Source organism: Equus caballus, chromosome 16 (assembly GCF_041296265.1).
Source record: "Equus caballus isolate H_3958 breed thoroughbred chromosome 16, TB-T2T, whole genome shotgun sequence".
Lineage (NCBI taxonomy): Eukaryota > Metazoa > Chordata > Mammalia > Perissodactyla > Equidae > Equus > Equus caballus.
Window position 1 is genome coordinate 57,647,520 of NC_091699.1, and position 27,631 is coordinate 57,675,150.

A 27,631-nucleotide genomic window follows, 5' to 3' on the forward strand; every position below is an offset into this window, starting at 1 on the left:
TCTTCTGGACTCATGGAGGCCACCTTGCCTGGCTCCCAACACCCGCCCTCCCCTCCCTCTACCCAGCCCACATAGACCTGTCAAGGCAGCCACACTGCTGTCATCCAGTTTCATGGCCTCCGAGTACCAGAGGGATGCCTCCTTCACTTGCTCCTGCAGGATGAAGAGATAGCCCAGCTCTGTGGCCACATGGGCGTAGGAGGGTGTGGCCATGAAGGTGCGTTCAATGAAGCTATACACTAGCTGTAGAATCACCGGATGCCTCCCACACTGCAAGGAACAGACACACAGAGTGGGAAACCAGTCAGCCTAGTCTGTCTGAGCAAGGCCACGCTGGAAACAGGTGACACTTTGGCAGGCCCGGGGGGTGCTCAGGAGAGCCCAAGAGGTACCCTGTGTCCAGGCAGCTGGCTCTGTGTAGCCGTCCAGCTCCCCAAGAACCTCCTACTGGCCACATCTGTGGAACCTGCCTCCAGTCACAGGGCCCTCCGAGGGACCCCCTGTCTGGCCACAGTAATGGGTACAATGAGTCACCAAGAGGTTTTTCACGAATTAAAGCTGGGTGAGAGAAACTCTTTGTGTCCCGTTGATGGCAAGTGGCCCTGAAGAGACTCTGAGCAGCCACAGTCCCTGCCACGTGGAGAATGAGGCAGAGAGAACCAAACACAGCCGTGGAGAGAGGGGCCGTTTCCTGACGGCATGCGACCCGACCCCAGAGTCCTGGTCCCTGAGGCCCCAGAGCTGTTCTTTTCTTGCAGCACTTCCTTCTAGTGAACCCTGCTTTGGGGCTGAAGGGTCTGACAGAGACAGACTGTTTAACAACCTGGTCTGTTTGCACCTTACCTGTTGTCGGAGAGGCCTAGGCCGGCCAGCCTTCCCAGGGCACTTCCACAGAAAGAACGTGGGAGTCGGGCGTCCCAGCAGCCCGAGGCCAAAGCTGGGCATAGCTCTGCTGCACGGCAGCTGGGATACTGCCCTCTTGTCCCCAGATAAGATGCCTCCCACTGGAAAAGCGCTTCCAGACCTCATCTTGCTGATCTTCAGAGCATCTCTAAGGGGCTCGTGGAGCAAGGATACAGAGCCCACACGATACAGTTATCGGTCAGAGGCAGGTCGGGGCCCCAAGTACCAGCCAGCAGCCCAAGAGGCCAAGTTTGAGCCAGAGAGGGGAGGGTCAGGGTACTCAGGGAGCTGCCAGGGGGACGACAGGGCTTCCCTAGGGAACACGGCGAGAAGCACTATTTCAGAAACTAGGGAAGAACCTTCTTACCAGTCTGCTAACCACAAGGATTTTTTTCAGATGGAGGCTTGGATTTTGGGGCTCTCTTTTCTCTAGCGCCTTAATCAGATTTCTAACGTGCTCGGCAGCCTGCAAGGACAGAACAGACAATGTCAAAGGCAGTATGTAAAACGGGAGTGGGGCAGAGGTTCTCAACCCTGTGTGCACAGGAGCATCAGCTGGGACATCTTACAAATACCCATGCCCAGGTGCCAGCCCCGGAGATCCAGATTTAACTGGACTTGGAGGGGCCCAGGCATCTGTATTATTTCAGAACCCTGTTGGTGGAGCATTAGGGAACATTATTCAACCAAGAGCTGGCACTGCCCCTTTGTTCATGAATTTGTGAAGAGAAGGTGCCCTTTCAGATCTACCCAAAGCCAGGAGCCAGCTGTCACTGCGCCCACACTGCAGCCCGCTAGGCCAGCAGCAAACCTGGCCTAGGAGCAGACGGTCAGGGCGAGTCCCTGGTCCTGAGCCTCTGCTCCATTTTGATATGAGACACCACATTGGTGCTTCCCTGTCATTCCAGTGAATCCTCCCAATAGCCCTGAAGTAAGCATAACTATCCAAATTTTCCAGTAGAGCAGATGAAGGGTCGGAAAGAGTAGGTAATTTGCACGAGGTTACCCAGCCAACTAGGTGACTGACTGACTGCAAAGCCTGTGTTCTTTCCCATGGACTCTTCTGCCCACTCCCTATGCAGGAGTAAGGAGTGCTTAGTTCCCAGCTACAAGGAAATGCCAGAGGAGAAACCCTGCTCAGTAAATGCAAAATTGGAACTGGGCAGCTTGGGCTGGGGCGAGGGGTAGATCTCAGGGTTTGAGGTGGGGGCAACTGAGGGGCATTAAATGCTAACTCTGCCAGTGGGATTAGCCCTCAGGCCAGGCCCCAGGAAGATCTGCTTAGGGCTCTGGGGTCTCAGGGATCTGAGGACATGCCTGTTCTCGTGTTCCTACCCAGAGATGGTGCTGAGGCCCTTTTCGAGAACTCCTCCTAAGTACAGACTGTCCCTTCCACTTCACTCACGCTGAGAAATCCATAATCTCAGAGCTGTGCAGAAGGAACCAGAGGCTTCCTCTTCCTGCCCTGACCCCTCAGAGACTCTTGATCTGCCACACTTTCCACAAAGGCAACGTATTTACTCAAAAGGCAATGTTTTGGCGGAAAACACAAACTCATTTTGAAAATAAGAACCTGTCTGGACATTGAGGGTTTCATTAAGAATTCTAGGTATTTCTGACTGCATTTGAAGGCTATTTTGGGTTTCTTTGGAAAACTACAAGGCTTGGGAGCAAGTTTGGGGCCAGGTACTGCCTGGTCAAAACTTGAACAATTCCAAGCTTTCCCTCAAAAAAATGGTATTTCCTGAAATCTGAAACACAACCATGACTTGTATCACTTACCATTGATCAAACTATTGTAGTGCTGCAGGCACTGTTCCAAGTTCTCCCACTTGTCACCTCATTTAGTCCTTATAACACCCTCACACAGTGGGTGGAATTATCTCTATTTTATAAATGAGAACCCTGGGGCTTATCCAGACAGAGACACCTGCCCAGGCTCACACAGGGAACACACGGCAGAACCAGAGTCAACCTCACTGCCTGCCTTAGGAACTGTATTGCTCAAAGACCAAACCAGAGCAGACCTCCTTGGCAGGGAGTATGGAGGAGGCTGGGGAGGGAGGAGCTGAAATCCAGGGAGCACCCTCTGAGGCCCTGGGGATGTAGGTTCTATGAGGGGTTCCTCCTGGCTGTGTTTGCTTCAAGGCTCAACTTCTGAGTCTTGGAAGAACTTACTGTGGTCATGTTTCCTTCTCTTGCGAGCTCATGCACAGCTAGAATTTGGCAGGCATCAATATTGCTTTCATCTTTTTCTAGGATTCTGAAACAGGAAGAGGAGCCACATGAATTGAGAGTATTCATAGGCAAAGCTAGGATGGTGTGGTGGCAACTTCTGATTGTCTTCTAATATCCATTCTCCCTTTCCTCTTCTTTTTTTTAGGTAGGAAATTTCAAAAGTTTCTTAAATTATGACTACACAAAAAGTTTAAATTTTAAATGAAACCAACTATTGCTAAGACCCTGAATTTCAGGAAATAAGGATGGCTCAGTAGTCATCATCATCAGGCATGTCAACCTCCATTGCAGAACCATTGCTGGTCAGGGTTATTGTGTCAGCAATGAGTGTTCTCAGCATCTCCATGTTATTGCATATGCGTTTCACCTTGGGATAAGCAAGAAGGCTTTCTAGGGATATGCAAAACTCATTTCCAACACAAAAAGGTTTGGGAGAATTCACTATGTTGCTTCCTCCTCTCCTTTTAATAATAGAACTCCTGAACTGGTGGGGCACATGGCTACCCAGAATAAAGACAACATTTCCCAGCCTCCCTTTGCAGCTTGTGGCCACGTGATTAAGTTCTGGCCAATAGGAAGTAAGTGAAAGTGCCCAGCGTGATACCCAGTGTAGTCCTGACAGCATGCCTCCCATTACTTCTTTCCACCTTCCTGGGGCTGTAATGTGGACCATGTAAGCAACATCTTAGGAAATGTAGAGCAGTGAGACAGAAGAGGACAGGGACCCTGCAGAGTTAAGCTGCAGTCCCAGCCCTGGACCACCACCCAAACTTTTCCCTGAGAGAGAAATAAACTTTTTGTGTTATTTAAGTATTTGGGGTGTCTTTGTGACAGAAACCTATTTATATCCCAACTAACACAGATATGACTATGATCCAACAGTCCAGGGGTGGGTGGCAGAGAGGTGTTTGGAGTGCAGTCTGCGGCTGTAAGATGGAAAAGGAACCTTGGTTTCCATCATGTGTCTTTGTGAAGATGCAACTTCTGATCATACTATGGAGTTTTCAATATTCTGTTTCTTTATAGGAAGCTTCATATTTTTCAGTCTGGTCAGGGAATGGCCTTCTGCTTAATAGAGGGTTACTCTAATTAACATATAAAATTCCAACACAATTAGGCACAGTCAACATTCACGGAGTTCTAACCATTTATGATGATTCAGAAAATACTGTGAACCTCGTAATTCAGAAATTTTAAAAGAAACATTTAAATGACTTATGGACTAAAGAAGAATCAGAATGGATATTAGAAAATTCTTAGAACCAAATGATACTGAAAATACTACATATCCAGATGTGTAGATACTGCTAAAACAGTGCCTGGAGGGACATACACAGACTTAAATGCTCACATTCTAAAAGAAGATTGAGAATGGATGAGCCAGGCAGCCAACTCAAGAGACAGAAAATAAGAGCAGAACAGCTCCAAAGGAAGTAGCTGGCAGGAAATAATAAAGTTAAGAGCAGAAATGAATAAATTAGAAAACAAAGATACAATAGAGAGCATCAACAAAAAGTCAACGCTGATTCTTTAAAAAGATTAATAAAAGAGACAAATTCTTTTAATATTGATGAAGAAAAAAAAGAGAGAAGGGAAAAGTAAATAATATTAGAGACAAAAGGAGAAACACACCTAGAGAGAGCAGAGATTGAAAAAGCAAAAGGAGAATTCCATGAACACCAGCAGCTGTGAAACCCTCCGTGTGGGAAGCCGGCCGGGTGTTGGACTCAGCCTGTTGGCACCAAACGCTGCTCCCTGCCGTGGGTGCGGCAGGGCCTGGGCCAGAAAGGCAGCACACACCCACGGTGTTGGCCTTCAGCCTGGGGCTTCTGAGTATCCTGCTGGCCGGAGGCTGAGCCTCCAGAGCAGGCTCTTGACCCCACTCCTGCCAAGGACACTGCCCAGGTGTAAACGGAGAAAGAAGGAAGCTGAGGGCCCACACAGGCATGCACAGGAGGGCCCCTGCGGGCTGAGCAGGGTGGAGTCACTTTAAGTTACCACCAGCACCTCTCTCTGAGACTCAGATTCCACTTATCGTCACAGGAATTGTCATCCCTCCACGGGGAAGGAAGAGGTTTGTTTCGATTTCGTTTCTTTCCACACAATTTAGTGACAGTTCATAGTGATGACTCATGGCCATTCAGAAAAAAACAGTCCATTAACTCATTTCAGGGAGAAAATTAGTATTATACTTTTTTAGAATTACTTGATAAAAATAGTTAGAGCGTTAGAGTTTGTTGGGGCCCCGGGTGGGCCACCCCCAAATATTCCACAATAGCATATTGATTATTTTGAATTAAAGCTACTTGAGAAGCAAAAAGGGCACTCTGACCCTCCCATCTCTGTTCCCTGAAAGCAGGAAATAAATCTCCCACATGGAAGGTGCTCTCCCCACATCCTCATCCCCAGAGCTGCGAATCCAGGGCCGAGAAGCCTGCATAAACAAACCTTGCAAATTTACTACCTCAAGCCTACACTCTGCTGAAATTCCTCACTAATTACTACGGCAAATCTAAGTTTCTTCGTCCCGTCATTCCTCACAAATGTACTGTTTCTTTGTGTAAAAGATATATATACTGCCTGCTTTGTTCACCCCCTGAGCATCATTTCTCTGTGATCTCCAGAACATACGTATTAAACTGGGTTTTTCTCCTGTTAATCTGGTCTTGTATCAATTTTATTACTAGTCCAGCCATAAGAACACAAGAAGGGACGAGACGGGATTTTCTCCTCCCCAACAAATGTAAAGAGAGAAGCTTCAGTTATCTAGAAAATTCCGTTCTCAGAAAACCTTCCATCAAACACCCCTCCTCCTGAAACTGTCTATTTCTATTCACAATGAAAATGCTTCAGGGCCGGCCCCGTGGCCAAGTGGTTGGGTTCATGTGCTCCGCTTCAGCGGCCCAGGATTTCGCCGGTTTGGATCCTTGGTGTGGACATGGCACCACTCATCAGGCCATGGTGGGGCAGTGTTCCACATGCCACCACTAGAAGGACTCACAACTAAAAATACACAACTTTGTACCCGGGGGGCTTTGAGGAGAAAAAGGAAAACTTTTTTAAATCTTTAAAAAAAAAAAAAGAAAGGAACAAAAAAGAAAATGCTTCAGCATCACTCCACACTTGGTGTCTAGCTTCCACGGGTCCCACTGACTCCTGAACTCTCTGCCATCTGCTGATACACTCGGCCTGCTACTAAAAGTCTTCTCTCAGTTACCAATGACAGTTTTCCCCTGAAGTTTTTATTAAAGTATATCATACCCATAGTTTAAAAAAATTAACCAACAACAGCCCCTAGGCCCACTCTCCCCTACCCTACTTCTCAGGGACAGCTGCTTTTCACCCTGTAACTCTTGATGCTTTGGGTTCTTTTGGCAGTTTCCTCCATCTCTCCTCTAAACAATATGCGTAGACCTCCTGATATGCCTATGTCTGGATTTGTCCCTCGTAGGCACAGCTGCTGGCTTCCTGCTATGACAGGTTAGAGTTTAGTTTCATCAGTCCTCTGCCTCCCAATATGATCATGTCACCACCCACGACCCGTCTATTGACAATATTTACCTTTATGTCTCGTTCCACCAAATACACAGTGTCTCCCATCTCCCCACCTTGTAAGATGGGAACATATTAGAACCCTTGGCTTGCCAAAAAAAGCAGCAGCCCCTTTGCCCAGCAGCACAGGTTGAGCCCCGCCCCTCACCTGTGTCCTATTTCTACTGTCCGCTCCCAGTCCTGCCGAGCCAAGAACAGCCGCATCTTCAGGACCAGGGCAGGCAGGAAGCTCCCTGAGGCAACTGTGATCTGGTTCACCACCTCCAGGGCCCCTGAGTAGTTCTGCTGCATCATCAAGTACATTGCCTGTGGAAAGTCGAAGAGAGGAACCTCCATCAGCGCCCACGAAGGGAGGCGGGATGTCGATGTCTCTGCTGGACGGAAGCAGAGCCTGACACACGGGCACTGGGGGGCGCCCCTCCGCTGGGCCAGGGAGTCCCTTGAAGATCCTGGGGAAGGAGTCATCACTCAGAGTGGCAAATCGAGGTCCACAGCAGTCTTGGGTTCCTGGACAGGCAAGGCAGGGCCTCCAGGGAAACAGCTGAGCCCTGAGCAGGCCTAGGACAGAGCAAGGCCACATGAGGGCCACCCCTAGAGGGAGAGCTGGGGTCACTGGGAGCTTTCCAATTCCACAAATGGCCCATTCATTTCCCACTCGCTTTCCTGACATTCATCACTGAAGACTGCTCACCAGGGCCCGGGGCAGCAGCTCAGAGTCAGTCAGGGTTTGCAGGCAACCCCCTACAGCGAGGCTGTGGTGCTTTTTCTCTGTCAAGGCCCACTGGGCGGGAGTCGGGGTCAGGGCTTCTGTAGGCCAGTGCCAGCCACCAGGTTCTCCTGGCTGAGTCATGACACAGTTGCCTGAGGGGCAGGGGCCTCCTAAAAGACTTGAAAGTGGGCTCTTGAAATGATGGCTAATGTTAGACCTATAGTAACCCTCCATCAAGCGACTGATTAAAAACAAGGGAAGGATTATTCTAAATAAAGATTTATGCATAAAGTGCCCACTGCCGCACTCTTTGTAAGTGTACGACTGAACACAATCTCAATATCAAACCACGGGAGGTTGGGCTGGGACTTACATTAGACCCATCCAAGAGGGGACTGGCTTCATGTAGACATTCAAATTGACATTTGTTTATGACAGAATATTACATGAAGAAAAAGGAAACCAAATGAGATCATGTCCTATGATTACAGCGACATGTAATAACAACACCATCTCCAGCCCGCAGTGGTGCTGTGTGTGGTCCCCGTCAGGACCAGGAGGGTTGGCAGCTGAGCGCTCTCAGAGGCCTCCCTGCTAGGATGGCCCACGGCTGAAGGGAGCTTCCTCGTGCCAGGTGGGATCCCTCTCCAGGGGGAGCCCACATCCAGCGTCTTGTGGGTGACGGGGGCTAGCGAAGGGCCATCCCGGCTCCCCAGTTCCAAGGCGAGCTGGCTGAGGCCTTTGCTGTGACTGCTCCACAGCCCAACCTGTCCCTCTGCCCAGTCCTGCTTCCTTCACTTTCCGCACAGGTGTTGGTCTCAAGGCTGCTCCCCGATAAACCTCCTGCAGGATAATCTCCATGGTGTGTGCTTCCCAGAAACCCAGCCCAAGTCACACTCTGGACCCAAGCAGAGAAAAAAAGAGTGGGAGACACTGCCCTCAAATGCTAATGTGAGTTGCTTGGGAGTGGTGGGGCTAGAGACGTCCTTTTAATTTGTCTTTCGACTTTTAGACTTCTGTTTTTTTAATGAGTGCATATTCATTTTATCAGAAAGATACACACAAACAGAAGAGAATAAGATAGCTTTTCCCTCATAGATTGACTCAATGACAGTTACATAAGAAAAAAGGAACTTAATTTAAATTAAGACCAGAAAATATGAAACACGTACCATACCTTCCTTCTCTTACAGGCAATTAAGTGAATTTAACAGGTGCAAAGAGAAAGTGTGAAAGAAAGACGCAGAAAAGGGCAGTGAGGGAAACCAAAAGGCAAAGCGAGACAGCCTGAGAGACCAGAGGAGGACAGACCCTGAGGAGGAGACCCTGAAAGAGCCCCTATAGAATGAGACAGAAACTCAGGCTGAGCAGGAAGGAACGTGAGACTGGAGTGGGCCCAGGCTGCTGTGTGACGCTCACCCTCTCTGGGCCTCTGCTCCTCATCTACTGGATGAGAAGCCTGGAGACTGAGGGTCTGGCCTGACGTCACCTGGTGGGTCTCTGGCTCCAATGGTCCAGTCAGGGACACTCCCACCCGTCCCCTGTCCACTGCCCACCTTTCCCATCAGCCCCAGCACATCTTTGGTATCCTGAATTCCTTGTTCCAGGTACTTGATGGATTTCTTCACAGTGTGGGGCTTCTCTGAGGTGAGGTCCACCCAGCCTCTGAGCACATAGCCCTGGGATAAGAACAAGACAAAAGGTGAAGTCCTTGGTCCTGCACAGCCTCCACCCAGCCTGCTTTTCTTTCTTTTTTTTTTTTTAGCTGAGGAAGATTCGCTGTGAGCTAACATCTGTGCCAGTCTTCCTCTGTTTTGTATGTGGGACACTGCCACAGCATGGCTGCCAATGCATGGTGTAGGTCCACACTTGGGAACCAAACCTGGACTACCAAAGTGGAGTGTGCTGAACTTAACCACTAGGCCATGGGGTGGGCCCCACTGGCCTGCCCTTCTTGTCTCATGTCCCACCCTTTTTCACTCCACACTGCGAGGCCCTGCCAGGCACAACTACACGTAGATCCCAGGGCAGCCCTGCTCTCTCTCACTGCCAGGGCTTCGTACCTACTGTTCCTTTACCTAGAACGCCCTTCCCAGTGCACAGACCCAAACCAAATCCCTTCACCTAATTAACTACCCCTAGACTTTAAAACTCAGCCTCGGAGGCCCCTCCTGTAGGGGGCCTTCCTTGACCCTCCAGGCTGGGTTGGCCCTCCCTGTGACCCCCAGCTCTTATACCCCTTCCTGAGGCACTCTCACCTGTCTTGTCATTGCTTGTTCACTTTACACTGGGGTCAGGAAGCCAACATGGGGCACGGGGGCAGGGCCACTCCTACTCTCTCCACTCCTTAGCCCAGCACAGGACCTGGCCTGCATGTGAAGCCGGGAAGGCCCTCTGGGTGGGTGAGCAGGAGCCATTCTGAGCTCCCGGGCCTTGCCAGCTCCTCTCCAGCCTTCACCCAGCCTCTCTTGGCAGATGGGGCAGGCCAGGCCAAGAAGTCAGACGAGGGGTCACTTGGAAGACCCCGGCCTGAGGCATCCCTCATGGCCTAGACCAGGTTTCGCAACTCTTTTCCATAATTGTCCTCCTAAGGAGGCTTGTTTAGACAATTTTTTCTCTAATCATTCCTTCTCCCTCCAAGAAATTTTAATATTACAGATATACTACCTGTTTATGTACTCTATGTATATCTGTGCTTTATACATAAAGAGTAAGATTTTTTTCACCCTCTCCTCCAAGAACCAATTTTTACCCGCTTGGGGGGTGATACCACCTCTGCTGAGGATGCATGGCCTAGACTAAGACTTCAAATGCTACCATTAGTACAGATTTACTGCATATGAGATCTACCAATAGGAGATCTACCGCATATGAGATCCACCACATATGAGATCCACCTCATAGGAGATCTACTGCATATGAGATCTACTGCATATGATCTACTGTATGTGAGATTCACTACATATGAGATCCATGACATACGAGATGCATCACATATGAGATCCACTGCATATGATCTACTGTATGTGAGATTCACTACATATGAGATCCACGACATACGAGATGCATCACATATGAGATCCACTGCATATGATCTACTGTATGTGAGATTCACTGCATGGGAGAGCCACTGCATGGGAGATCTACCACATATGATCTACCGTATGTGAGATCCACTATATATGAGATCCACTGCAGATGAGACCCACCACATATGAGATCCACCACATGTGAGATCCACCATAAACAAGATCTACTATATGAGCCACCACTGATACCCAGCAGATCACCACAAAGAGGGAATGCAGGCCCAGTGTAGCCAGATCATCTAGTTTTTCAAAAGAACCAGGAAATCTGAACTTTTAAGTAAAAATTTTCTGATTTCTAAATGTTATTAACTAATTCATGATTTTTAAAATGTATAGTGCGGGCCACAGAATACCCATCTGCAGATTGGACGCTGTGGGCAAATGTCAGTGTGTACACAGCTCAGCCCTGAGAAAATGTGGGTGGGGCACCTGTGAGACCCAGGGTCCTGTCAGTGAATGGATGTGGCCCTTCCTCAGTCCCACAGCCCACAGTGGGAGTAATGGCCACCCTACTATGATGTGTTTGGATGCTGCTTTCTTAAGCTGCTGCCCCCATGATGCCCACGTTAGGTACCTCTCTGGAGCTGCTGGAGACCTTCAGCATGCGGTCAATGTACTCCTTGGCCTTGTCATGGTGGCCCAAGAGCCAGAGGAAGAGGCCGCCATAGTACAGGGCAGTCCCACTGGCTGTCTTGCGGATTTCCTTCAAGCTGCTCTCCAGCTCCTGAATAGCTTCTCGGTCTTTGAATCCGAAAGAGGAGGAGGAGAGGGATGAGTCAGGGTGAGGAAGTCTGCCTGGTCCTGTATGGGCCACTGAGGCCCCAGGGAGCTGTCTCTGGACACTCTGGACCTCTAAATACCTATAGCTGACTATACGCCAGCCTGGGGCCTAGAACCAGCCACACTGGCCTCGGCGATGCCACGGGAGCCCCCCAGGTCTGGACTTGGGTTTGCTGTCCTGGATTTATCTTTTCTCCTCTGTGCCCAGCAGTATGCTGAACAGACAGACTAAACCTGAATCCCCCACCTCAGGCCCACAACACATTCTGGGTAGGGAAAGAGTAGTTTGTAGTCTCTTGGAATCTCTCCCTGACTCTTGAGAGGTGGAGATTAGGGACAGAATTATTTACATTGGCTTGATTTTTCTCAACAAGGTCTTGGCAAAGAAAAGCAGGGTGTCTCCCCAACTCTTGGGATCTGGAAGAAGGACCCCTCCCACTGTCATGCTCTCTGCCTGTGGCTCCCACTCAGTTGGGCCCGGGCATGGGGTCTTCTTTGAGGTCTCCCAAGGGAGGGAGAGGAACAGCGGCCACTCCTCACTGGCCAACAGCATCTGCAGTCACCAGTGCACACACTTCCGTCAGCAGTCCTTGAGGGGCAGAGCTCTCTTTCTCTGGTGGAGCCAGGTCTGGCTGAGCATGGCTGCACTCACCAATGGTTTCACAGCGTTTGTGAGCATAAATGAGGGCCATGATGGAGCACAGGGACACATCTGGGTAATTCCGGATGCTCTCCAAGTTGCTGATGGCATCCTGGATACGCTCTGCAAAGAAAGCCCATGTCATTAGGTTCTTGAGCTCTAGGACCAGAGGGCAGGAGGCTCTGAGGCAGACATATGGGAGCCCTTATCAGGGCTGACCCAAGGCTTGGCACCACCTGGCTTCACCCAGAAGCAGAGGACTAACAACTGGTCCAAAAGGTCGCCAATGGCCCAACTTCCCCGAAAACGGAAGCTCTCTGAGGGGGCTGCTGGCACCAGGGCCCAGCCTGCCAAAGGCTCAAGGGCGTGGAGCCGAGAGATGTACCTGTAAGTACTCGCAGGGATACCTGTGAGGCTGGGATTTCTGGCTCAGCTCTGAACTGGCTGGGGGTCAGTTCTGAAGGACCACCTCAGGGCATTCTCAGCTAGCTGCTCAAGAGCCACCAATTACATTTAGGCCTCCATATCCACTGTTGTTGGCCATGGGCAGCTCAGCTGGCCCCCAGCCCATGACCACCTTCTGAATGTCAGCAAGTCAGCATGTCAGCACCTGCATGGGCCCCACTCCTCTCCCTGCTCCTGTACCACACCTGCCTGCACCCACACCTACCACTTCCTCCTTTTCCTGCACTTCTGTCTCTCAGCTTCCAAGCCTGGGATTAGTTCAATCACCATGCAGTCATCTCTCCACCCACTCATTTTACAGATAGGGAAACCGAGGTGCAGACCAGGGGTAATGAGCTCTCTGAGGTCACAACAGTCAACTAGCTGTGCATTACACCGGCTTCTGTGGATTAACCTGGGAAGCTAGGCGCTGAGTGTAAGACTGTTTCCATGGGAACATGGCTGCGGAATAAGTAGGCATCCACGTGGAGCCAGAGTGTCAGTGCTGGGGTGGTGCCCGGGGTCAGGAGGCCAACACTGATGAGTTCTTACCTTCCCTGAGGACTCCATAGGCTTTAAAGAACTGCAGCACGGGGTCATTGCTGAATTTCTCCAAGCCCACAGCCGCAGCCTGCTGCAGGTGGCGGAAGTACTTTTCCTGGCTGTAGTAAATGATCCCAGCCTGTGGCGAGGAAGACATAGTTGCAATAGCCCCAACCCCTTCTGTGTCTCTGTTCTGACCTGCTCCCTCCCTATTCCCCGCTCTTCCTCAGTGCTGCAAAGGGAAGGGAAAGAGAACGTTCAGGCCTCATCCCGCCCTTCACCAGCCCCAGAAGCAGCTCCATACAGTTTCCCCAGGAGGGAGTTTGGAGGTGTTTGTTCTGGGATCATCCACAGATTCTGGTTCAAATGCGGTGGAGACTCCAACTCAAGCTTTGTCTTAGGAAGGGAATAAGAGGAAAGAGCAAGAACTAATAATAATTATAATTACACCAATAATTAGAGCTACAAGATACTGTGGCCTAACCACCTGTTAGGAATTGTATCAAGGGCTTTACATCCATTATCTTATGCATTATCCTGTCTACATCCTTCACAGTAAAGGAAGCTGAAGCCCATGGATACTGTGGCTTGACAGAGATCATGCATAACAGACGCTGAGATTTCGAAGCAGAGTCTCACTTCCCCTAAGGTTTGTGGGTGCTGGGGTTGGGGATAGTTGTGGTTGGATTGGCCTTGTGGGCCATGTGAAAGGGCACAGATACCATCCTGAGAGTAATAGGAAGCAGTTGGAATGGTTTTAAGCAGGGGGAGGGATGTGTTCAGATGTGTTTTTGTAAAAACCGCTCTGGCTGCTGTGTGTCTGTGTGTGTGTTGTGGTGGTGGTGGTGGTAGTGGCAGTGGCAGCAGGGGGCACTGATGGTGAAGAGCGTTGAAGCAGAGAAACCAATGGGGAGGGAGACTGTCAGGTGCCCAGGGGAGAGACGGTGGTGATCCCTGGGCTAGGCGATAAAAAGGAGTAGGTGATCTCAGGAGACATTTAGGAGCTGACATTTCTTGCTGATAGGATCAGGAGACAGGCATGGGGAAGAGTTAAGGCTGGGGATCAAACGGTGTACCATCTACTGAGGTGGGGGACACAGAACAGTCACAAGCAAGGGAGGGGGAGATGACGGCAAGATGACGGAGAGGGGTTTTGGATGCATTGGTTTGGAGGAGCTCGAGGACAGGACTGGGGGGTGATGCTGATTTGGGGCTAAGGGTCACAGAGAGCATCAGAAAGGATGCACTCGCTAGGGAGAGTGAGGCGAGAAGGGGCCAGGACTGCCTGCAAAGACCAGGAACAGCGGAAGGCGGGTAAAGGGTACAGCAAGAGCGGTCAGAGAGGTGACAGGAGAGCAGCAGGGCGTGGGGGTCACCGGGCCAGGGGCGGAGAGTCCAGCAGGGAGCGGCCGGGCAGCGCCCGGACCACGCACCATAAGGCAGGAGTCATCGCCGCTCATCTCCGAGAGCCCGCGGCTCCGAGTCCGGGTCTAGTGGCGCGGCGCGAAGCCGGATTCCCCTTCACGGTCCTGGGCACGCCTCTCGCGGCCGGAAGGCGGAGGCGCGCGCGTCCTTGGCAACGGAGCAGCCCGCCGGTTGCTAAGGGCCTCAGAGTGAGGGGCGGGAGCAGCCGGGTGGCCACGTGACAAGGCGCTGGTAATCAAGCGCCGAGAGGGCGAGTCCCCGCCGGTGGCGCCGGGTCGGCCAGCTGGGTACCGGACACGGGCGCCGGAGGCGGGCCGCTGCCATGGGCCTGGGCGCCAGCACCGAGCAGCCCGCGGGCGGCGCCGAGGGTTTCCACCTTCACGGGGTGAGTCGCTCCGCGGCGCCGGTGACTTTGGCGGGGCGCCCGCACCGGGACGCCTGATCGCCAGCCGGAGGGCGGCAGCGGCGGGGTCCCGGCCGTAGTGCAGCTACCCGGGGGAGGGGGTGCCCCCTGCCCAGTGGGCGCCGCCTGCGGGAGGCAGCCCTGCGGCACCCGTGGACCCCCGCCGTCTGCGGCCGCGGTCGGCCCGGCGCCCGCCCCAAGTGCCAGCTCTGCAGGAAGCGGGAGCGTTTCCTGGTCGGGTTGGGCCAAGTCGTCCCGGAATGGCACTTTTCCCTGGTGAAGCTTGCACCAGGTCCAGTCGGGACTCATTTGTGTGCTTAGGTCACATTTATGATCGTTTGCTGGGTGCCACGCTCCGTGCTGGGCCCGGGGAGAGAGCCGGCAACGCCGAGACCCCGCGGCCCCCCACCTTGGATTTAGGGGTTCGGGGTAACCAAGTGGGCGCCAGCTGCGGGGGAGCCGGCCGGCGCGCGTCCCACCTCTCGTGGTTTCGGAGGAGCTTCCGGGGGTCGAGGACCAGTGCCAACCAGCCAGGGAAAGTGGGGAGCGGGAGAGCCAGGAGAATGCTGCATAAGGCACGGGGAGAACGTTTGCAGCAGGGGGAGGTACCCAGGGCGAAGCCTTACCGATAGGAGCAGTAAGGACGGGCTGAGAATGTCCTCTCGGTGTTGCTACAGGGAGGCCCCGACAAGCAGCCCTGGGGGAAGTGGAGACCGAGTGGGGTTCCTAGGGTCTGAGGTGAGGAGAGGGACCCCTAGCCTGGTGGAGATTTGGGGTCGAGATTTGTACTGCAGAGAAGGAGGGGCTGTAACGGAGGTGAGAGGCAGGAGGGTCTTTGACCCCCGGAGTGCAGCAGGGAGGGACCCTCTTTTCCCTGGTGCACAGTGGATGGCTGCAGAGATGGGTGTGGGTTTCTGTGTTGTGATGGCAGGCTCTGTTATCAACTACCAGGGGGGAGGGCTAAGGAAGGGGTTTCCTGAAAGGAAAGCCAGGTTGGCTTCAGGACCCAGAGTTGACAGGATTTGTGCCTAGCGATGTGCTTTCTCTAGTGGACATCATGGTGAGGTATCAGACAGAAAAGGTGGACAGTGGAATGCATCCAGCCAAGAGAGTCTTCCAACAGGTTTGGTGGAAGGCAAAGGAATTGAGGATATTGGCAAGAGGGAGGGGAGGGTGGGTGGGAGTGAAGATAGGAAGGGCCTATTGGACAGAGTGGAGAGATCAAGGGTTGGTAGGTCTTCATTCACAAAAACAGGTATTTTTGAGCACATACTCTGTGGCAGACAGGGAGAGAAGGGAGACAGGCAAGAAAGAGAAATATTTGGTAGATGGTGATCATTGCTAGCGAGAAAAGTAAAGCAGGGTAAGGGGATGCAGAGTGAGGAGTGGGTGCTATTTTGGATAGAGAGGTCAGGAAAGGCCTGTGATTAAGGAACAGACACCTTGGAAGGAAGAAAGGAGTGGACAGTGCAGATGTTTGGGGGAAGAGCGTCCCGGGCAGAGGGCGGCCTTGAGGCGGGGTTGTGATCATTGTGCTTGAGGAGAAGCAAGGGGGGGCGGGTGGTGTGCTTGGATGGGGCGGTCAGTGGAAGGAGGAGAGTGGTAACAGATGAGTGTGGGACCTTGCATGTTGTCCTGAGGACTTAGGATTTCATTCCAAGATGTGGAGCCATCGGGAGGTTTTAGGTGGAAGGGTGACATTACCTACTTAGCTTTTTAAAAACTGAAGAACAAGTGTACTGCCTTCTATAAATATTGGTGTTCCCACTGTGTGCCAGGCACACTGGAGAAGTTCCTGCCCTCAGCAAGCTTCCATGGGTGGGGGGGGTGGTTCCCCAGGAAATGGCTGTCACAGGGCAGTGGTTAGGAGCAGGCTCTGGGTTGGATTTCCTTGGATCGGATTACTGAGTAACTGAGTATTTTTCCCTCCTCTGTAAGTTGGGCTTAGTAAAAGCATTAAATGACAGGTAAATCAGATGGTGCAGTCCCCAGGCACTCAGCCAACCCCCAGGAAGTATAAACCACTGTTGCTGTTAATTGCATTAGGTTCCCCAATGGGGAATGTAGCGGGAGTGTTGGGAAAGCAGCGTGCATTGTGGAGCTGTTGGTCGGGTGTGATGGGAGCCCCAAGGAGAGGCGGACAGAGGGCGGTGCTTGTCGTGGGAGTAGGGGTGTGGTGGGCAGCAGCGAGGGTTATTTCCACTGCGGAGCCATAGTGGGCAATGACGAGGCCCAGGACAAGGGCAGTGGAGGACAGCCAGACAGAGGGCAAGGCACAGGAGAGGATGGCTAGAGGCGCTGAGTGGGTTGGGAGAGGGCCAGGCCTGGCTGTTGGGGGCCTGAGCCTCTGGACCTCATTGATGATGGAGGGCAGCTGACAGACAATGTTGAGGGGAGTGGGCAGGCAGCTGGGTGGCACCAGCTCCAGGAGGTGGGGCCTCACCCAAGAGAGGTGGAGTGGCTTGGAAGTGGCCCTGAGCAGGGAGGAGCACCTCTCACAAGCTCTCCCTGATTAACTGTCCTATGATTTTCAAAAGCCACCTCGTCCCAGGTTTCCCCTGAAGGGACAGGGGGCGGGCTCAGGGCTCCCCTGTAGCAGGGCCTCCAGCCCTCTGGGCCAGGCCACCTAGGGCTGGACTTGGTTTCTGGGCTCACTCTCATTGGAAGCCATGGCAGCTTCTGCCGGTTGCAACAGGGGCTCAGTTGGTGACACTGCCAGAAGGGAATCCTAATTGCAGGGGCAAATTGGCCTTGATGCAAAGGCTCAGTGGTGAGCTCTCTTTCAGCTTGAGAAATCCAAGACTGGAGGGGCTGGTGGGTGGGAGAAACCACAGGGCCTTCTTGTGGGAGGCATCCAGAACCTGAGGCCACGTGAGCCCTGTGCCCCCTGGGCTGGGGCCTGATCAGCAGGGCATCAAGGGCTCACACCAAAGGCCTGAGGGTGTGGGGCCCAGTGTCAGGGTTGTGGATCTGAGGATAAAGGCAGCCTTGTCTGGGCAAGGCTCTGTAAATGGGGCCTGTGAGATGGATTTCTGCCACCGCTGGCAGCCTGCTGTTGTGCTTTTGGAGATGGCAGTGAGCTGGGAGCTCAGGGCAGGACAGGGCTGGGAATGGCTCCCAGAGGAGACGTCCTGCATGGGAGTGGAGGCTAGATGCTGAGGCAGGATTGGGCACTGCTCACAGGCTCCCTGGCTTGAGCTCATTCCTGTCCCTGGGGTCTGCTCTCCTCAGCCACCACTTCTCAGCAGCTCCCACCACCTGCTGGCCTGAGCTTGGATCTGTCACCACAGGGTCGGAGGCCCTCTGGGATCTGGCTACAGGCCGCCTTCCCCACTCTGTCTTTCTGGGCACCACCCTGCTTCCATCTCTCCTGGGGACCTCCCTTCCTGTCCACATCGAAACCTTTCTGGTAAACCCTTCTGGCTTTCCAGTGGCCCCAGCCCAGCCCTCTGGGGGCAGCATCCCCGCAGGCCTGTGCCACCCTGTCTCTGTATGGTCTACTGGTAGCCCTCAGGGCTGCCCCTGGCTCTCTTATGAGGCATCTCTGGAAGCACACTCAAGGGATCATGATCAGGAAAGAGTCACTTTCCTAAAGAGGAAAGTTTGTGCTCAGGAAGGTAGCACAAGATGGAGTGAATCTTGACAATGGCCATTTGTGACCTGCCCAGGACAGTTCATGCCAGTGTATGTGTCCTCACTGAGACATGGGACTGGTGATGGTTTCTGAAATTGAGGGCCGGGGGCTTCTGGGAGAGTCATGGGGTTGGCGCAGTGACTGTGGCCTCTGCAGGTGCAGGAGAACTCCCCGGCCCAGCAGGCGGGCCTGGAGCCCTACTTTGACTTCATCATCACCATTGGGCACTCGCGACTGGTAAGGCTCCCCCATCCTACCTCTGCTTTGCTTGTGTGTATGTGTCTCCTGTCCCATAGGAGGTCCCAGCCCTGCTCCTGCCTCCGTTTTCTTCTGGAGGGGGGCCCAGCCCTGTCTCCCCTTCTTCTAGGGCTATACTCAGTCTGATTGGGGCCCTGCCCAGAGCTCAGCTCCTGAGCCCTCTGGGGTGGACTGGAGGCAAATGGACTCTTGGAGCTGGCCACAAGGCCTGAGGGGCCTGCCTCTTGGGACATGAGAGGTGTGAGAGCTCTGGCCAAGGGGCACTTAGAGTGGGGCAGCCCTGCAGTGCTCTGGACCCAGGAGGCTCTTTGCTTACTTTGTTGTATTTTCTGGGGAGCTGAGGGAGGAAGGTTTAGCAGTGCTCAGGGGTGGTGGGGCTCTCGGTGGCTGCAGGCCCAGGCCTGGCCTGTGAACCTGGGCCCAGCCACTGCCCTGGCCCATCCCTGCACCAGGCCCTGCTGGGGCAGCTGGCCACCAAGGCCCTTGCCCCATCTCAGACCCAGACTTGTCTGAGGGGCCCAGCCCGGGTGCGGAGTGAGCCCCGCTGCCCCCGCAGAACAAGGAGAATGACACGCTGAAGGCCCTGCTGAAGGCCAATGTGGAGAAGCCCGTGAAGCTGGAGGTGTTCAGCATGAAGACCATGAAGGTGCGCGAGGTGGAGGTGGTGCCCAGCAACATGTGGGGCGGCCAGGGCCTGCTGGGCGCCAGTGTGCGCTTCTGCAGCTTCCGCAGGGCCAGCGAGCACGTGTGGCACGTCCTGGTGAGTGCTGGCAGGGCACATATGTGGGTGGGTGCAATGGGCCAGGTCTGCGGTGAGGGTGGGGCCAGAGCATGGGGATGGGTAGCTGGGGGATAGTGGTGGGGTGTCAGGGGCAACTGGGAGAGGCCGACAGCCATGGGTCTATTAGAGGACTCCCTGAGGACAGGTATCACTCACTCGTTTCCCAGAGAGGGCAGCTCATCATTACCTGAACGGTGTACCCTGCTTCTTGTGAGCCACGTGACTTGGGGCACTTTCTTAGTCTCTGTGCCGTGGTTTCTTGTGAAAGGTGGGATCCCATCTACTGGCAGGGTGGAGGTACAGCCAGCATGCGGCTGCTGTTGTCCGTCTTTATAGGTAGCAGGTTTTTGTATCGTCTCTAGTATACCAGGTCTTTATCGTGCTTTTTTCTGGCAGGCCCCTCGAGAACAGCCTTAGCACTGGGCTGGTGCCTTGGGTCTGAACCTTAATGAATCTCAGTGACTGAGTTGTCACAGACGTTGCTGTGTGTGTCTGTTCACAGACACATGTGCACATGTGACATGTACATTCGATGGTGCCCAAGTTCTCGAATACTTGGTCCTTTGACGTGGTGGAAGGTGGGGGCCCTGAGCTAGAAATCGGCTGTTTTGGTCTCTAGCATCCTCTGTGGCTCTCCTCTTGGGGGAGCCTTCACCGCCTGCCTCAGTTTATCCATGAGTGCCATGGGGGTGATCATACAGATCCCTTTGCATTCCGCAGGGAGGTTTTCATTCTTTACATATAGATTTTTTTAATCTTCTCAGCAACCCTATGAGTAAGTACTACACATCCTATTTTTAATTGTGGGAAAACTGAGGCTGAGGAGTTAAGTATTTGTCCACAGTCACCCAGCTAGCAGTTGGTGGAGCCAGGAGTTGAACCAGGTGGGAGTCCAGAGCTCAGTGCTGTGAGCCATGCTACAGTGCTGCCCTCTGCTGAGCGGGCTGTGGACCTGGGGGAGGGAGGGAAGTAGGGGGTGGGGTGGGAGAAGGGCTTGAGGCCCTGGCCTGGGGACAGAGGCCAAGTGTCCTACTCCCTACCTGGAGAAGCAGCTCCCCGCCCCTCTCCCTCTGCTGCAGCAAGGCCGATGGTTCGTGATTCTTTCCTCAGGACGTGGAACCCTCTTCGCCTGCCTTCCTTGCCGGCCTGCGCCCCTACACAGACTATGTGGTTGGCTCAGACCAGATCCTCCAGGAGGTGAGGAAGCCTTGGCTTGTGCCTCCCTTGGTCCCCTGGATGGGGGGCGGAGAGATGGGTGCTGTCCATAAGTGTCTCGTTTTGTTGAGGTTTCCAGCTCCAGTGCTGGGAGCAGGGCTCAGGTGCTGTGTGTTTGTCGTAGTCCGAGGACTTCTTTACGCTCATCGAGTCCCATGAGGGGAAGCCCTTGAAGCTGATGGTTTATAACTCTGAGTCCGACTCCTGCAGGGAGGTGACTGTTACTCCCAATGCAGCCTGGGGTGGAGAGGGCAGGTACTTCCTGGGGTCGAGGGTTGCAGGGTGGGGCTCTAGTGGGGCCCTGGGTGGGCCTGGCCAGTGGGCATGGACCTCCAGAGTCCCATGGTGGGGGTGGAGGGCTGGGCCCTGGGCCCAGGGATCCTGACGCTGACCATTGGTCCAGGGGGCACCCTTTCAGCACCCTCACTGCCAATAGTGGGTGGGGGTGGCAAAGATAGGAAGGGCTGTGGGACAACCCCTGGATTGAATGTTTCTGGCCTTTGGCAGTCTGGGGTGTGGCATTGGCTATGGGTATCTGCACCGGATCCCAACCCAGCCCCCCAGCCACCACAAGAAGCCGCCTGGTGCCCCACCACCTGCTACCCCACCACCTGGTGCCCCGCCACCTGGACCCACCCCCCAGGACACTCCAGCCCCTCCCAGCCCAGACATGGGCTCCAGGCAGAGTGACTACATGGAGGTACGTGGGGAGCACTTGCCGGCGGGTGGAAGAGGGGAGCTTCATGTGGCAGCAGGGCCTCTTAGCTGGGAAGAGAGGACTCTGGAGGCGACCCTCACCAGGGCTGTCTGTGGAGCCTTGGGAGGCCCATCTGCCTCTGGGACTCAGACACTGTCCTGGGACAGTGAAACCCACTTTGGTTCTCCTGCCACTTGGGTCTGGAGGTGAGGGTAGTGGCGAGCCAGTAGTTGTCATTTTCATTTCATGAGTGAGAAACTTGTTCTGTGCCTCAATGAGTGTGTGGTAAAGTTGGGCCAGGGCTGGTTCTCTGGCCAACTCTACAGGGGAGCATTGGCCCTGCCTTCATGGTGGTTGGGCAGGTCCCTTGAGTGCCTTTGGGCCCTGGGCTGGCGCCTGGGATCTGCACCAGGGGGCACTCAAGGATTGCTCTCCAGGCATGCCAGAATTCAAGGAAGGCCCTCTCTTCTTGTGGGTCATTGATGGGAACCAGCCAGGTGGATGCCTAGGGCTCCTCAGCAGAGTGGGAAGTGTGCTGCCTCTCCATGTGGGCACCACAGAGGAAGCCAGCCAGGCCCCTGTGGCCTGACTTCACATCCCCTTCAGAGGAAGGGTCAGATCACCAAGGCTGTTCGCTCCTTCAGGCAGAGCAGTGCTCCCTCCCGGGGCAAGCATGGACTCGGGGTTAGGTTGGACTATACCGTTCCCTCTTCTTTCCTGGCTCCCCTAGGCCCTGCTGCAGGCACCTGACTCCTCCATGGAGAGACGGCTTCCTGAGCTCGGGCTTCTCAGCCATGGTGCTCCAGACCTTGGCGATCTTCCACGTTCCTTGGAGATTCCTCTTCAGCCTCCACCTCCAGTGCAGCGAGTCATGGACCCAGGTACTGAGCTGGCCTGGAGAGCAGGCTGAGGAATGTGCAACTTCTGGTGCTCAAGTGGGTCCCGGGCACAGGGCTGGACTTTGGCCATAGTGCCGAAACCTTCCTCAGACCCGCTGACCCCTCCTGTCTCACATACGCTGAGATGGTTACAGATGATCTGATCCAGTGTACAGATGGGAGACTGCAATTGAGAGAAGAAAGGTGGCCTCCTCAAGGTCACACAGCACATTGGGGACAGAGCAGGGTCTGGGCCCTCTGCTGCTGAGCTACTCTCATGAGGCCCAATCCCAGACCCCTTCTTTCCTCGGAATCGGGCAGTGGGGAGCCTTTCTGTGGTTGGGTGGGGGCATCACCATGGGCTGAGGAGATTACAGTCTCCGACTGGGCCAGATGCCCCAGGAACTGGGCAGAAATGAGCGCAGGGTACTGGCATTCCAGCATTCAGGATTTTGTGCTGGCAAAGAACTGCGCTCCTTCCCCTAGGCTTCCTGGACGTGTCGGGCATCTCTCTCTTGGACAGCAGCAATGCCAGTGTCTGGCCCAGCCTGCCCTCATCCACAGAGCTGACCTCCACAGCTGTCTCAGCCTCAGGAACAGAGGATGTCTGCTCCAGCAGCGGTTCTCATGAGCGTGGAGGTGAGTAGCCGGCACCTTCTGAAGCCTCTGGGAAGGACCCTGGGCTGTGGGGAAGGTTTCCCTGAGCTTCTCGGCCAGGTGAGAGGCTAGTCTTTGGGTGGTATACAACCACATCAATGCATTTGTACACTGGATCTCCTATCCGCACAACAATGCCTGGGGTGGGAGTTGGGGGTCAATGGGGTTATTGCTCCAGGCCACACTGGCCCCAGGTTCTGCAGTCTTCCTCAGCCCCACCCTCTCTGTTTCAGGTGAGGCCACATGGTCTGGGTCAGAGTTTGAGGTCTCCTTCCCGGACAGTCCAGGTGCTCAGGCCCAGCCAGACCACCTGCCTCAGCTGACCCTTCCCGACAGCCTCACCTGTGCATCCTCACCAGAAGATGGGCTGTCTGCCGAGCTGCTCGAAGCTCAGGCTGAGGAGGAGCCAGCAAGCACAGAGCACCCAGATTCCGAGGTGGAGGCCGAGGGGGCAGCCAGTGAGGGCCAGCTTTCTACCCCAGAATAATGCCCTGGACTGTGACAAGGCCCCTGATGGCATTTCACGAGGCCCAGATGTGGGGAGGCAGCTCAGGCCACACTGTGCATCCCAGCCCCTTGCCTGATCATAGCCCACTGTATTCAGCCTCCTAGGCTGTGGCTCTGGGTGATGTGCAGGGACTTCTGGCAGGGAGCTTTTGTGTCCACTCAGACCCCCCCGATCCTAGTCTCCAAGAGATGACCTCCCTGCATGAATCCTGCCTGATGGTCCTGGCTTTAGGGAACTGGGCACTGTTTGGGGTGGTAAAGGGCTGGGAGCAGCACCCCTGGTTAAGTAAGTTTTACAGGAGCTGGGATAGGAAAGGATTCTCTGCTGCTTGGCTGGGGCAGGAAGCCTCAGTGGGTAGTACAAGGAGGCTGTGGGCCTTGGGGAAGGGCATCTTTTGGCCATGCACCCCTGAGTCCAGTGCTTACTCTTGCTTTGGTCGCTGTGGCTGCCCAAGAGGCTGCAGGGTCCAGACACCATCAGATGTGAAGATGGGGTGAGGGAGGAAGGGGTTGGTGTAGAGCATTTGCCTGACTGCCTTGTAGGGCTTGCCTTCATTTTTGCTACACAGCTCAGGCAGCCCTATCTGTACTGGAAGGCCCTGGGGACCCCTGAAGCCCCAATAATAGTCTCTTCCATCACGTACCCTCATCCCTATGTCACACTGCACAGTTGGCTCAGGCTGGCCAACGTATGCCAGTCACCGTTGGAGAAGAGAGGCAGCGAACTTGACCACCTCTCCTGGGGCAGGCAGGTGGGGGCTGAAAATTCTAGGCTCTTCAGCAGAGACTCACTTGTGCTTGGACCACAAGGTTTCTTCTTCCTCAGGGTCCACACCCCACAGACCTAGTATCCCCAGTAGTGACTCCTGTCAGCTCCAAAACTTATAGAACTGTATCTTCTAAATATACAAGGCATCCTGCCAGACTGAATGGTGAATACAAGTTACAAATTTAAGTTCACCATCCTAAGCAGACTCTCAAAGTTGGTCCCCTGATGGGATCTCTTTACACACAGCCCCAACTCCAAGGGGGATGAGGAGTCTGTTCCCCTCACCCCCAGGTGCCTTGGGAGGCGGCGGGTCTTCTGCTTTGTGCAGTTCCTGCAGAAAAGGGAGGGCTCCATCCAGGGGCGGCCCCTCATCACCTGAAGTCCTCTTCTGACTTGGTTGGAGTCCCGCACCTTCCCACACTCATTGCTGATTACCATGAAAGCTGCCCCTGGCCTTGTCTTCTAGCCTCTTCCAAGTTCAAAGTCCTACCTTTACAGATTGATTCATAATGTCTGCACTTAAAAGGAATTCACAGAGGTCTGCTGGCCCACAGGACAAGGACTGTCAGCTCGGGGCAGGGGGAGACGGGGGCACAAACCAAGTACATGGAGGGAAGGCCCCAAATTAGTAAACACTTAATTTTTCTAGCACTGTGACTGCATTTAAAACAAGCCCTTGTCAAGCCTACTGGAATAGCTGATAAGCCTGCAGAACAAGGAGGCACTGTGTCCAAAGCCAGTGCTGGAGCTGGTTCCTGGACTGTCTGGGAGCCCAAAGTGCTTGCAGGAATCCAAGAAGTGGGAGAGCATCGCCACGGGGCTGTTCTGAGGCCAGCTTCCCTTAACTGCAACCTGGCCATCTGACCCGAAGGCACGCTTAGCCACGGTTCTGGTTCTTCCCTCCCTCATTTTCACACTTTCCCCTCCCTAAATTGGGGGACAAAAGGAGTATCAATGCTAATTATTTCCAGGATAAACATGAAACCAGAAGTTTCTTAGTTTCGCTGTAATTTGCTATGAAGGAAAATGACAAGTGAAAAAAATAAATGTGTACTAAGAAATATTTTAACTAAAGCCTTTATTCTATACAACTGTGAAATACAGATTTTTACCCTTTTGGCATTGCAGACTGTCAAATTTTCTGGAAACTAATACTGGTTTGACTGGAAGAAAAAAAGTACAACCATGCTGGGGGTCAGATCTATGACAGGAAGGGAGCACAGCCGCCCCTCGAGGCTCAGTGCACAGGGCAGTGGCCCAGCAAACCCCTTCCTTCGGCCCAAGGGCCCCTCATGCAAACAACTGAGGGCTGGTAAATGAGTTCTTTTTTTTTTTTTTTTGCCATTAATTCACGACTATTGCTAAAAAATGTGCACCAAAAGTGCACTGTTGTATCCAACAGATAGAAAGGGTTTTTAAAAAAAGCAGCCGGGTGCTCTCTGCTTAAGGGAGAAAGACTCAGTGGAAACGTGGCATGTCTTTGCTCACTTCGTCAAAGAGCTGGAGGCAAGGACCTGTCCACTTTCCAGAGGAGGCCGACCAGCAAGGGGGGAGCCCTGTCTCTACAGTTGTGCGGATCAGAGTATCGCAAATAGGAAGGGCTGGGCCCAGGCCCATCAGCTGCCTCCAGCTGAACCTGTGAAGATGTAGAAAAGGAAAACCATTCCCACCCCCTCCCCAGTCCATGCTGTTGCGGGGCCAGGCCACACACAAGCTGGGGAGGGAACTGGACTGGAATGAACTGCCCTGTGAAGGCACTTGTGCTTCTGGCTTCATACAGGAGGCTTGTCTTGTATAGTTTTATGGGGGTGGACCATTGATCTAATTCTGAATACAAATGACCCTGGGGAGAATCCAAAGTATTTTTTTCTGCCAAAAGTTGAAGTGTTTATCCCCAATAAGTTATATTCTGTACAAGATCCAAATGATTCTATGAAAGCTTTAGAGTTTTAGAAAGAATAGTGAAAAGAAATCTGGATACAAGTACAACAAAAACCTGCTTATATAAAACTCTGGAAAAACAAATATGTATACTTCTAGGATATGAATGTCAAATTAACTCACTATAATGTCCTTTCACTTTTGACACCATAAATTTTAGGTAGCATTGAAATGATGTTAAAATTTCATCATGGACTTAAGTTTTGACAGTGTCATGCTGCTCACTCAGAGTAAGAACCTGTGGTGTCATCTGGCTTTGCTTGTAAATAAAACTGGACACAGCGGAGGAGGGACTGAAACAGCTGCACCTCCCTGTGACTGCTACACAGGCAGGGACACTGAGGGGGGGGCGGCATCACTGGGCACCGGCTGGGCGTATTCTAGTCTGGCGTCCAAGTGCTATGATCCAGCACCTGGATCAATTTCAGAAGATCTTCCTAAAAGAACACATCTGAGATGCAATATTAAAAACAAGCCCAACAATAATCATTTATTATGAAATGGGCTGGCTCTCAAATTGTGCAACAGCAAATTCCTATTAAAAATAACTGTCTTAAATGGTGAAAACAATTTGTTTGTTTTTAATGACAAACTTGGAAAAAGCCTTCATAGGTACTGCATGAATGGAATGTACTCTCTTAGAAAAGCTATAGAGAGTGGGTTTGAAGTTGAAACACAGTGACAGATGTGGCCCTACCAATGTATCTCTAACAAGTGCTAACAAAGATAAGGTCCTTTGAAACAAAAGGAGGAAGCAAAGTCTGCACTGGCCTGTCGTCAGTTCTCTGTACATCTCACAAGACACAGTCTGCTCGGGGGCTTTTCTGCTCTCACATCCTGCCTCCCTGGGGACAGCTTACTCTACACATGGAGACTGGTTTCTATATTACATCTCAATTAGTCACTTCAATTGAAAGAGAATCTCGGTCCACACCAAATTGGCCGTTAGAAGTCTTGCTCCCGTTGGGGCTCAGTGGGCTTCCTAGGACTACTCGTGGGGCCATAGAGGAAGGTCAGTAAATGAATAGCCAGGAGCATTTGCCCAACCTTCACGTGGACTTCTGACGGTAATGGAGGGTGAGGTCACCACCGCTCTTCCATATGAAGTGTTTCACTGTTCGAAGGTCCATATTTGGATCCAAAACCTGAATAGCAAAAAATAATACAAAATGTCAAAGCCTCTAATATTTAAGACCTTTCTTGTTAACTCAGGGACTCTCATCAGGTGGTCCAGCTTATCCTCTCCTTGCCCACACCTGGTGGCCTGCTGTTGCTGACATAGCTGCCATGCATACAGGCACAAACCTGGGCACAGTGAGGTGTGCAGCCTGTGTGGCTAGGCCAGAAACACCATCTTCAGCCATTCCTCTGAAGAAATGTCATGAGTGCATCTTTATTTGAAACAGCTCCACCCAACTCCACCTCAAAGCTTAAACTAACATGGGAGATGCTCCTCTGCAAATTAAGATGATCATGTGTCTTTTTCTTCTCAGAAAAAAAGCTGCCAGCACATCCACATTTGTTTGTGTGTGTATTTAAATCTCCGTGCTCCTTTCCTGAAAACCTCC

The 27,631-nt window shown here is 53.0% G+C and overlaps 3 protein-coding genes across 12 annotated transcripts in view; 1 reads left to right on the forward strand and 2 right to left on the reverse strand.

Moving 5' to 3' along the window:
- The window catches only part of TTC21A (tetratricopeptide repeat domain 21A), a 34,661-nt gene extending 20,190 nt beyond the window's left edge, over window positions 1-14,471 (reverse strand). For 5 of the 7 annotated variants that reach the window (XR_011427316.1, XR_002800711.2, XM_023620714.2 and 2 more), the window contains exons 1-9: window positions 14,332-14,471; window positions 12,908-13,037; window positions 11,924-12,034; window positions 11,066-11,232; window positions 8,959-9,081; window positions 6,842-6,999; window positions 3,082-3,166; window positions 1,271-1,369; window positions 78-270 (exon numbers count right to left, since the gene is read on the reverse strand). Coding sequence is in view for 5 of the 7 variants with exons in the window: in XM_023620714.2 (XP_023476482.1) it covers window positions 78-270; window positions 1,271-1,369; window positions 3,082-3,166; window positions 6,842-6,999; window positions 8,959-9,081; window positions 11,066-11,232; window positions 11,924-12,034; window positions 12,908-13,037; window positions 14,332-14,358 (1,093 nt within the window). In the remaining 2 variants the exon portion in view is untranslated. The remainder of the gene's footprint in view (window positions 1-77; window positions 271-1,270; window positions 1,370-3,081; window positions 3,167-6,841; window positions 7,000-8,958; window positions 9,082-11,065; window positions 11,233-11,923; window positions 12,035-12,907; window positions 13,038-14,331) is intronic. The other 2 variants (XM_070238930.1, XM_070238929.1) reach the window with 1 other exon arrangement.
- Window positions 14,472-14,540: 69 nt separating this feature from the next.
- On the forward strand, window positions 14,541-25,183 carry GORASP1 (golgi reassembly stacking protein 1). The gene is made up of 9 exons (XM_023620718.2): window positions 14,541-14,708; window positions 18,517-18,597; window positions 19,175-19,378; window positions 20,510-20,596; window positions 20,739-20,869; window positions 21,122-21,314; window positions 22,042-22,192; window positions 22,676-22,828; window positions 23,080-25,183. The coding sequence occupies exons 1-9, from the start codon at window positions 14,646-14,648 to the stop codon at window positions 23,331-23,333; spliced, it is 1,317 nt and encodes a 438-aa protein (XP_023476486.1). The 5' UTR covers window positions 14,541-14,645; the 3' UTR covers window positions 23,334-25,183.
- WDR48 (WD repeat domain 48) overlaps window positions 25,184-27,631 on the reverse strand; it is a 44,679-nt gene continuing 42,231 nt past the window's right edge. For all 4 annotated transcript variants that reach the window (XR_011427317.1, XM_001498297.6, XM_070238931.1 and 1 more), the window contains one exon: window positions 25,184-27,208. Coding sequence is in view for 3 of the 4 variants with exons in the window: in XM_001498297.6 (XP_001498347.2) it covers window positions 27,113-27,208 (96 nt within the window). In the remaining variant the exon portion in view is untranslated. The remainder of the gene's footprint in view (window positions 27,209-27,631) is intronic.

What these genes read in the sequence shown, in the direction of transcription:
- GORASP1 (XM_023620718.2), top strand. Translation starts at nt 14,646, where the DNA reads ATGGGCCTGGGCGCCAGCACCGAGCAGCCCGCGGGCGGCGCCGAGGGT. An exon ending in CAGACCAGATCCTCCAGGAG is followed by an intron (nt 20,597 to 20,738) that starts GTGAGGAAGCCT and finishes TGTTTGTCGTAG; the next exon opens with TCCGAGGACTTCTTTACGCT. An exon ending in CGGTTCTCATGAGCGTGGAG is followed by an intron (nt 22,829 to 23,079) that starts GTGAGTAGCCGG and finishes TCTCTGTTTCAG; the next exon opens with GTGAGGCCACATGGTCTGGG.